Source organism: Cotesia glomerata, linkage group LG1 (assembly GCF_020080835.1).
Source record: "Cotesia glomerata isolate CgM1 linkage group LG1, MPM_Cglom_v2.3, whole genome shotgun sequence".
Classification (NCBI taxonomy): Eukaryota; Metazoa; Arthropoda; class Insecta; order Hymenoptera; family Braconidae; genus Cotesia; species Cotesia glomerata.
Window position 1 is genome coordinate 31,737,706 of NC_058158.1, and position 11,109 is coordinate 31,748,814.

At 28.1% G+C, this 11,109-nt stretch overlaps 2 protein-coding genes across 3 annotated transcripts; both read left to right on the forward strand.

Annotated features, from left to right (window-relative positions):
* Positions 1-319: 319 nt before the first annotated feature.
* LOC123266513 (glycerophosphodiester phosphodiesterase 1) lies at positions 320-2,524 on the forward strand. The gene is made up of 5 exons (XM_044730792.1): positions 320-778; positions 895-1,070; positions 1,525-1,726; positions 1,817-2,046; positions 2,223-2,524. The coding sequence occupies exons 1-5, from the start codon at positions 395-397 to the stop codon at positions 2,362-2,364; spliced, it is 1,134 nt and encodes a 377-aa protein (XP_044586727.1). The 5' UTR covers positions 320-394; the 3' UTR covers positions 2,365-2,524.
* Positions 2,525-3,765: 1,241 nt separating this feature from the next.
* On the forward strand, positions 3,766-9,196 carry LOC123266145 (homeobox protein 2-like). 2 transcript variants are annotated; one of them, XM_044730183.1, is made up of 3 exons: positions 3,766-3,904; positions 4,550-8,606; positions 9,036-9,196. In XM_044730183.1, exons 2-3 carry the CDS (start codon positions 4,577-4,579, stop codon positions 9,053-9,055), a joined length of 4,050 nt encoding a protein of 1,349 aa, XP_044586118.1. In that variant the 5' UTR covers positions 3,766-3,904; positions 4,550-4,576; the 3' UTR covers positions 9,056-9,196. The 2 variants fall into 2 exon arrangements, with proteins under 2 accessions (XP_044586118.1, XP_044586112.1); XM_044730177.1 differs by lacking the exon at positions 9,036-9,196 and having other exon boundaries at positions 4,550-9,010.
* Positions 9,197-11,109: the final 1,913 nt, after the last annotated feature.

An 11,109-nucleotide genomic window follows, 5' to 3' on the forward strand; every position in this document is an offset into this window, starting at 1 on the left:
ACTTCAGTAATAAAAAAGTTCCCTAAATTTTCCCTAGATACGTATCCTAGTAACAAACATAAGCTTTACCAAACAAAGAAATTACCCCAGTGTTTTTAGTGATTAAAAAAGTTATAATTTATCTTTTCAAATTATTTTTCTATAAATTTTATTTATTTATTATTTTTAAAATTAATATTTACTGCCTAAAACATTGAATAAGTTGATAATTTAAAAAATGTTGAAGTAACCTACTGTGAATTGTAATTAAAAATTTCACACGTAAATTGAATGTTAATTAATAGTAAACAGAAGATGAAATTATTAATTAATGATTTAAAATAACTAATAGTAAATTTAAAATTTTGATTAAATACTAAAGTATTAGTAATAATTAAAACTTATGTAAGAAAAAATGTCTGGTATATTAAAAACATTATTCGATAGTGCATCTTTATGGATCTATCTCCAAGCATTTTGGTATATTTTAATTAGTATACTCTATTATTTTTCAATTCCATGGATTTTATGGGGCACATTAATAATTGTTATTTTATCGTGGGTATTAAGAAATCCACCACCTGACAAAAAAATAATTAATAAAGTATTGGGTGTGGACCCTAGTAATTTAAAAACAACGGATGACAAGTTGACGTTGCTGTCAGATAATCATCATCATAATAATAATTCTATAAATAATGGTGATAAATTAACAAATAATGAATTTTGCATGAGAGTAATTGGCCATCGAGGTGGAGGATACGATTATCCAGAAAATAGTTTATCGGCTTTCAATAATGTAATTTTATTTTAATACTTAATTTTTCATATAATATTACTAACTTTCTGTTGTTCTTGGTTAATTAATTCATTAACTACTTATTCAATTGAATAATTAATTTTTATTTTTTTCAGTGTAAAGCTAAAGGCTGTAATACAGTTGAAATTGACTTAAGGCGTACAAAGGACAACATTCCTATCATATTTCATGATGAAACCATTGAAAGACTTACCGGCAAAATTGGTGTTATTAAAGACATGACTTGGGATGAATTAAAAGACTTAGATATTAGTTATAATCATCCACTCAGGTAATTAAATAAAATTATTTTTTAATTGACACAACTAAATATATATATATATATTTTTTTTTTTTTTTAATATAAATATCAATAATTTTAAACTGAAAATAAATAACATAAAGCTTTTAGTCTAATTTTATACTTTTTAATCTCTGAATAATTATTAAAAAATCTTTAGTCAATTAATGAGTCAGTAAACAAATTATATGAATAAATATTTACAATTATATGTCAATATTGACGTAAAAAATTATTTAGATATTTTTATAAGATAAAATTCATAAATAGCTGTATCAATATGGATTGTTCTTGTTTTATTGTTAATGATAACGATTTTTAATTCATTAAATAAGTAAACATTATATAAAAGACCAAGGGGTCGTACTACAAAACAAATACATGTATCAATAAAATAATAATAACAAAAATAATAATAATAATAATAATGCGGGTTTATTTACAGAGAAACATTCAAAGGTGGTGAAAGAATATTATCATTCAACGAAGCAATAGAACAATGTTTAAACAACGATCTTAATATTGTTATTGACGTAAAAGATTCAAATTTAGACTTTGTTCAAATAATACTGGACGCCTATAAAAAATATCCAAAGCTTTATGAAAAGGCGTGGATAACAAGTTGTTTTCCTGTTACTATTTATATGGTAAGTCTTTAAGTTTATTTGAGTGAAAAAATTATTCAGGTATTTGTTTAAAAAAATTTCAATTTACTAAATTAAATTATTTATTTACAGATAAGAAGACGCGATCCAAAAATTGTGACATGTTTAGCATTCGAACCAAAAGTATTTTTGGGACTTGCTGAAGAAAGTTCAAGAGAACATGGTCTAATACGCACAAAAAGTTTTGTCAAAAATTTACTTATTTTTATACTCGATATTTTACACGAGTGGGCATTAACGCGTTTTACATATTTCATACTCGGGATCTCTTGTGTATTATTGCACAAAGATATAATTAGTCCGTACGTATAAAAAAAATAATAATGATAATAGTAATGATAGTAAATAAGTACATCCATTAAATGCTGAGAATTAAATGATATAAATCAAGTACTTTAAACTAAATCATTTAACGAGCGAATGAATGTACTGAGTAATTGTGAATTAAATAATAATTACTACACAAATTATGTTTCAGGCACATAATTGAAGAATGGAAGAGCCGAGGAGTGAGAGTAATCGCATGGCCTATCAATTTGCCGTCTGAAAAAATCCACTATACAAAGACACTCAAAGTAACTTATTTAACAGATACTTTACTAACTGAAAAAATTACATAATAATTATTAACAATTAATAATTATATAAAGCAGCTCCGTCACTAGCTTTTTTATTGATAAGTTTTTAAAACATATATTAATATATAACTGCACATTTAGTGTTAACAGTATTAATTGTACCTTCAGTAGACAATTTTTAATTATTCCATAAAAAATATTTTTTATTATTTTTATTATATAATCTTCTAGTCTAATAATTTATTTAAACAAAAAATGCTTTAAAAAATATAAATTGCTTTATAAACATATATTAAATATGAGTATTATCTATTTATTTGAAAAATATTTGTAAATTTTCTAACAAATAATCAATTGTACAAGCAATAACAAAAAATTTATAAAAAAGTGTATTAAAAATAATTTTAAGGACGTACTAATAAAAAAATATTATATAATTAATAAAAAGCGTAAATACTGATTGTAATTAAGATTGAGGACAAATGAATTTAAATACAAAATTAGTCCAATCAATGAGATTAAATATATGCGTATTAGAGAGAAATAAAAATTTCTTCTTTCTAGAAATTAATTTCTAAATACGTGTAGGATTATCAAATGCGATGATCAAATGGTGATCATGTTACAAATTTAATCCACCCACAACTTGTATATTAAGAAAATGTGCTTCGGTTGTTGTTCCTACGTATGCATACAAGTAAAATAAAACTCATGAGTTGTGTTGATAATATGACGTAAAGACATAAGACTGCATGTGAGGAGACAACGGTCGCACAGTAGTTAGTTCTGGTTAGTTCTTCACCAGCATTCGGTTCAACACGTCTTGACTCCATTCGAGTTTATATTCTTATTTTTTTCCCCAGTTCTCAGTGTTTTGCCGTCAGGTCTCGGTTCTCAGTGTCTTACCGTCCTCCAACTAAAGAGGTTACGTTTCTATACCTACATTTTACCAACAAAAATATATATGTATAGTTAGGTTATATATTTACATACGTACAGGTATAAATATAAGAAAGTATGTTTTTGTGTTCAATACGTCATTTCAACAATTATATATAAAAAAAAAAAAAAAACAATCGTCACTTAACAACAATAAGTAAGTAAATCATCAATAAATTTATTTATAAGTACAAGTAAATTTATATTTATAAATTTATACTCCAAAGCATTTCAGTCATGTCAATCAATATGAATGATAATTTAATTTACAATTTCCGAGTTTATTTCTCGGATTTGTTATTTCTTTTTTTATCGTTTTATAATACTTACAACTGTTTTCTTTTTTTGTATTTAGGTTGTGATTATTTTTATATACTTGGTTGGCGGAAGGTATATATAACAGTATATATGCGACGGGTTTTAAACGAGAAGTATGTTGGATGAGTTTTTGATGAGTTTGTACTCCACTACCTGTATCATACTTGAATAACGCTCGAAAATAAAGTGAGGAAATTTAAAATGGTAGATCCGTAGCCCGGAGGATTGTTAAAAAATTATTTGTTTCGAGGTCACTTTCAACACATACCAACATTTATAAATGAGAACTCAAGGCCACGGGTTTTTAAATTTATCATTACATATTGTAAGTTATATTTACTTATATGTATTATTTACATTATTATATATTATACATTAACATTATGTTATGTTATATTGTACATTATATTATGTTATATTATATTTCCTCGTAAATAGACACTGTGTATTACTACATAGTTATTGACATATATTTCTATAGGTAATTATTTTATTTTTTATTTTTAGATACTTTTATCTTTCTAGATTCATACCGTCATTAATGTCACTCATCATTTTTTCTTTTTGGAGTTAATATATATTTATAAAACTAGAGCGTACTTATGTATAGTTTTTTTTGTCTTTTATTGAAATGTTTATGGTATATATTATTAAGAGCACCATAATTAATTAAATAAAAAATTATTTAGTAGTTTTATAAAAATTAGATAAGTTTTTTTTAATAATTAAACTTTTTAGTCATAAAAGGATATAAATCAATGTTTTGATATTAAATCTGATAAAAATTGCTGTATAGATAAGAAAAAAATGATAAAAATTATCAAAGTGTGAAAATAACTGATAAAAAAATAAGATTGCTAAGTGAAGTATTTAGGAAGTAAAAAAATTTTAATTTAATTTGTTATGAGAAGAAATGTAATTACTTATTTTAATAAATATTTTTTTAACTTATATTATTGTTTATTTTCAGAAATAAACCAGTTACAAATATTTATCAATGGAAAAGTGGCGATGTAGAGGAAAGAACACTGGAGCTAAAGTAAAAGTAACGGAAGAAAATGCAGCACCGCAAAAACCGTCAACCGAATCGCAACCGGAAAAGAAAAAAGAAAAAAAATGGACGTTCGCTGGGTTACTCAAACGTAAATCAAAACAAACAGCCTCGTCGGAGCAATCAAACTCATTGTTGTCTTTAACGCCGAACCCAACTATTTATTACAGTGAGCAAGTTAAGAATGTTCAGACAAACCCGTCCAAAGCAGATAGAGATAAATCTCATAATAATTACAACAAACAAACTACTGGTAACGCTACTAAGAAACATGAATCAACAGATTCAATGAATTTTTCAAATGCTTCAACATCAGCGGTAGTACCACCAGCAACAATACAGTCACGTAACAGTGAAAGTTCAGATACCGGGAGTAAATACAGCCGTAGAAATCGTCTTAAGGCACGCATACAAGCCAAACGTGATCGTTATTACGGTGACAGTAGTACCGATGATGAACACAGCCATTATAAATCTAGTAATAATAGTAACAGCAATTGTTACATCAATACAAACTCAATCGTTAATGGAAATGCAAATATCACCGCAACCGCTGCTGCTGCTACTAATCCTAATAATTCATTAATGAGAATCCAAAGTGAAGATAGTATTTATCATCATCATCATCATCACCATCATCATAATAATAATAATTATCATCGTAGATTAATTGAAGCTAACAAAAAAACACGTGGAGCTCGTACTGTAAGATATATGAAACGATTTTATCGTGACGATACCATTGATGATCATGATGGTAATATTGATGTAAGAATTCATCCAATTTATCATCATGTATCACCTGTATTACAAAGTCATAGTAATAATTATAATTATAATTATAATAATAATAGTAATAATGGAATTGTTAAAAAAAAGGCTGATACACTACCGTCAACAAATAATTTATGGACAACAACGAATAATCATAATTTATTATTAAAACCGCCATACTATCAAGCATTTTGTAGTGAACAGAATCTCTTACACGTGTATCCAAATAATTATAACGATAACATTAAGTATCAAAGTGACAATTTACACGGTTTAAATGACAATGAAGTATTTAACAACGAGTACGCTTGGCCACAACCACATGAAGCTAAACTAACAACGGCAACGAGTAACTATAATAAATCACGTGGGATTAATTGTCATGTAGACAACAAAAGTCCTCCACCGCCAGCACCTGCATCATCGTCAGTATCACCGGCATCTGCATCTGTATTAGCACCACAACCGCCACCGCGATCGACTTCTGTGTCCCATTTACACCCAGTTGCTAGTGCTAGACACTCTCACCACTTGGATTTAGATATTTTTACTGAAACTAATTCTTGCAGTGGTTGTAGTCATAATCATCATAATCATAATCATAGTTGTAGTCAGCAACTGCTACCCTGTGGAAGTAATGTTAACTATAATTCGCTGGATCGTATTTATGCGACACCCAAACGCAGAGATCGCTGCTGCAATCGCCGGGTTGTGAGGCACCCGATAAGCGAGCCTTTTTTGTTGTACAAAAATAATAATAGTAGTAGCATTAATAATAATAATAATAATAATAATACTTTTAGCAAGAAGAGTCACGAAGTCGAGGACAAAATGCCCGAGGATCCGATAGTGCCTAAAATAAAGAAGAAAATCGTGCCGAAAATGAAAGGGTATAAAAGTATTTACGAGCAACCGTTGGAAAAGCGAAGACACTCGAAAAATTTAGAAGAAGCGCTAATTGAATTAGAGACTATTTACAATAGTTTACATTTAAATGAAGACGAGGATCTGTTGGATCGTGCGGAGCAGCGTAGTATGGAAGAATACAGGGATAAAATTGCCATTACGGCGGCAGCTAAAGCAGGTATAGGTGGATCAATAAAAAGTTCATTGGACACGTCGTCGTCGTCTTCGCCGTCCCCGTCTCCGTCCGCAGCGTCGTCCTACGAGTTAAATTTATGGCGTAATGTGAATTTCGATCGTCACGACAACTACAGTAATAACCATAATCATAATAACAGTCATAGTCATAATAATAATAATAATAATAATAATAATAATAACGATGATGAACCGAGACTTAAAGACGATATGGCTTATAGACGAATGCATCAACCGGAACGCTCGGCTTCGGTGGATCCCAGTCAAAGTTCATTGTCAAGAGTCAGTTATTTGGCTGCCTCACCAAGCTTACTCTCATATAAGGATCGTGAATATCAAATTGATAACAATTATTTGCTAGGTAACTATGTTAATGTTAGTTGTAATAATGAAAAACCAAAGAACCAACGACGTGGTACACCGGATTTAACGCGTGATGACGTTGCTTATCGAAATATAACCCATGCAAATAATACTCTGAGAGTTATTGAACCACAGCCACCATTTGGTATACCACTTGGACCAGTTACAGCAGCTGCTGAAAGTGATTATTTGCATGTTGAGCCGAAAATTAAACACACCCGCTCATCACTATATATACCAAAAAATGAACCGGATATTGTTACTGATGATTTAGCGTTTCGTAATCTGCGTAAAGATACTAACGGTAAAAATAAATTTGCTAATTCTATGAACAACATAAGCTTTGTGCCGACTAGAGAGTCTATGAGCAGAAGTATTCTTGCTGGTAACTGTGACTTAAAGAAGAAACGAGCTGTACGGTCACTTTCTGCGGATTTGTATGGAATTATTGACAAAAGCAATGATGATCATCATGCCTGGTACAAGGAATTTACTAAGGTTAATTCTTCGAAATTGTTCCCACAAGATGGGCCTTTGATTAGTTCCAGCAGCGTTGGAGATATATCAATTAGAAATTATAATAATAATAATGATGATAATTTTTATGGTAAGGATAAAAATTCGGATTTGGACATAAATGGAAATCGGCCTAAGAGTTTGTATCAGGCTAAAATTCAAGTCTGTGTGCCCCACGAAGAAGACGGTAAAGTTTTGAGAAGGCAATCATGTGAGAGAGAATTTATGGAAATGGAAAATTGTCAAACGTTTGATAAAAAATCTCGGACTTTGTCATCTCCGTACTATGGTGGTGGAAGTTTTGACGTAGATGTTGATGAGGATAATGGTGGTGGTGGTGAGGTTGTTGATACAAATGAAAAAGTAATTGAACCGTCGAGTGATCAAGAATTATCAGAGTACAAGCAACTTTGTCGTAATTTAGAGAGTCTTATCAAAAAAACATCGGAGAAGGTTAAAAAGAGCGTGGAGGAAGCAAAGAGCAATCCGATGCTTTTGGGGTCAAACAGAAATTCTCTTTCCGAATTCATCGAGTGGGAAGAGCTTTTGGGGGAGGATGAAAGCCTTAAGATTAACAAAAAGGTGATTGAAGATGAAGAAGACGGTAAAGCCAAAGGTGAAGGAAAAGGAAACGAAGTGAAGGAGAAAATTAGAATGGATAAAGAAGAACTAGAAAAAATGATAAAGGAGATAAAGGATGACACAAAGTCCGAGTATAAAGAACCCGATCAACTGTTAAAATTAAACATTGACGATGAAACGGGGACAAAAGTGATCGATACAGAAGCTTCTTGTGAGTCGTATAATTCAAACAAAGAGTCACTGAAGTCGGTTGTTAAGTTAGTGCCATCAAACGACGCTCAAAATAATATAAGCTCCGATGATTATGATAACAGTCATGTTGATTATCATGCCTGTAATAATGATGTTGATTGTGATGATGATAAACAACCAAACGCTGAAGAATTTCATCTGGATAAACAAGTGCCTTATTTATCTTGTGATTCTACGAAGCTCAATGATGATAATAATTTTGATAATGATTTTAAAAATCTGATTAGTTCTGATAGCCATACCAATATAGATGACGGAGTTGACGTTGCTGCAACCGGTGATGATAAAAAAGAGCCCGCATTGAAACAACCAGAGACGGCGGATCCTAATCCCAGTGAGCTGGAGGTTCATGCTGGCCAAAAAGATGACACCGAAAAAACTTGCAGAGGTGAGAATACTGGAAATTCCGGCATTTTAGCCGAGGCATTTATCCAACCAATAATTAATGTTTGCTTTTCTACTAACTGCTTCTCGACGTACTCTATTGCCTTGTGGTCCCTGTGTCTAACACTGTTGATAGCAATAATAGCTGCACTGTGAATTTATATTTATGTTTATGTGTGTATATATTAAATTTTTCTTTTTTTGTCGCTGTTTCTGTTAATGAAAATTTATTTTTTCAATTTCATTTTCACTTGCCGCCTGATTGTTTTTATCTTCTACACGAAATTTTCTTTTATTTTTTTTTCTTCTTTCACTAAAATAATTATGAGATTGATGTTTAGTAATTGTCTGCACGATAAATTATAAATTAAATTTTTAAAGTACTTAATTTACTAAATAAAATATTTTATTTGTATATATAAATATGTCGCAGGTCGAGAAACTACGCTATGATGATTTATAAAGCAACGTAAATATATATATACCAAACAACCGGTGTATTTTATGTCGAATTTTTCACAACGGACTGTTGGAATTACTTTACTATTTATTGTTATTCCGTTAATATTTATAAATTATAAATTAATTATTGTTTTATTTTAAAAATTTATAAAATAAATATTGTAAATTTTTATTTCTACACACTATTTTTTTTTTTTTGTGAATATAATAAAATTTTAATTAAGTTTATTCTTACCTGTAAAATTTTATTTATTGACCACAAATTTTTGTTTACAAATTTGTGATAATTATTTATTTAAAAATATGTTAATTAATTATATTTATGTATGTTGAAATAATAAATAAATAAACAAAATAAAAATGATTAAAAATTTTTTTTTTAATGTAAAAAACATCTTAATTTTAACTTAAAAGTATTCTAATAACATTAGTTGAACAATGTAAATATTGATAATAATTAATTAGTTAATCAATGAATTAACGATGTAATTGTAAAACTAAATCACGATACTTAAATTATGGAGCATATAAATATATATTTATTAAACATTTAATCGTCAATAAAATTTAAAGATTAAAGATAGTTTTATGAGTTTGAGATAAAATTTATTGAGAGTGTGAATTTAAAGGAGACAAAGAAGAAGCCCGAGGATAACATTGAGGAAGAGAAGAAAGAGGATGGAAATGGGGAACTTAAAATGAGCAAAAAAACTCTAAAATGTGTAATGTATGTGCGCGACGACCACAAATCGACGCGACGTCAATTTTAATCTCACTCACAACACTCGAAAATTCCAAGTATCAATACCACGCAATTATTAATACGGAGAGATAAAAAAAATATTTCAAATGATAGCTCACTGTCATCTAAATCACTCTATACAATCGTTATTCATATCTCAATATATAAAACCATTTATCACTAACATATAATAAATTAATTAAAATTAACTTTATTCAATTAAAAATTAAACCATAAAAAACTTTCAAAAAAATTATTTTTGATTTTTGCATAAAAAAAGAGGGAGATTTATAGTAAAAAAAATTATTTTGTATGGACTGATAATTTACGGCATAAAAACTTTTTTTTCTTATTTAGTTTCTTATTCTTTTTTTTTTTTTTTTTATGTACAGCGATATATATCGTTTTGATCTACATATATGTACATATACATATAGGTAACAATCGATGTCAAAGTAAGCTTACAATAGCAATTTGCGCGAATTATGAATAATGATAATAATAAGAATAATTATTAATTTAATTTACTCTTTCTTCTTTTTATACAAATATCAAGAATTTGACAATTGAATTAAATTTTCATCATTACCGTCAAGAATAATAATTGTTAATTAATTATTAGTTATTGTTATTATATTTGACATCGATTGTTTTTTATAAACTGCCCATTATTGATTAAATCGATAATCATAATAATAATCATCACCATATCAGAGCGTCAGGCAGAATAAAACGTTACAGTTTAAAACGTAATAATGGCATAACCATAATAGTAATAATAATAATAAAAATTATAATAATAATAATAATATTGATAAAAATTTATTAGTTAATATTTAAATTTAAATATTGAAAAAATTACCCCGGCAATTACGTACAAATATCACTTGCCTAATACATATTATCAATAATTATTATTATTATTATTATTATTATTTATTAATAAACTAATATTATATCCTAATTAAATTACATTAATATTTGAATATCTACATAATTTTTAATTAATTAATTAATTAAAATAATTTAATTAATAATTTTTGATTCGATACTTAATAATAATATCTATTAATAGTTATTAATAATTATAATAATAGTATTGATTAGAGAATGATGATGTTATGTATAATGGAGATTCGATGAATCGGTACACGTTTATTGCGCTTATTAATATTGCCACTGTTTTAAATGGACAAATAAACGACAACAATCGTTACACTATTACTTTACTTTATTTTTAATCTTTATCTTTATCATTATTATTATTATTATCATTAATAATAATATTTTATCTGTTAATAGT

Coding starts and splice junctions, on each gene's coding strand:
- LOC123266513 (XM_044730792.1), top strand. CDS start 395: ATGTCTGGTATATTAAAAACATTATTCGATAGTGCATCTTTATGGATC. Junction 1,071..1,524: donor AGTTATAATCATCCACTCAG/GTAATTAAATAA, acceptor GTTTATTTACAG/AGAAACATTCAAAGGTGGTG. Junction 1,727..1,816: donor TTCCTGTTACTATTTATATG/GTAAGTCTTTAA, acceptor ATTTATTTACAG/ATAAGAAGACGCGATCCAAA.
- LOC123266145 (XM_044730177.1), top strand. CDS start 4,577: ATGGAAAAGTGGCGATGTAGAGGAAAGAACACTGGAGCTAAAGTAAAA.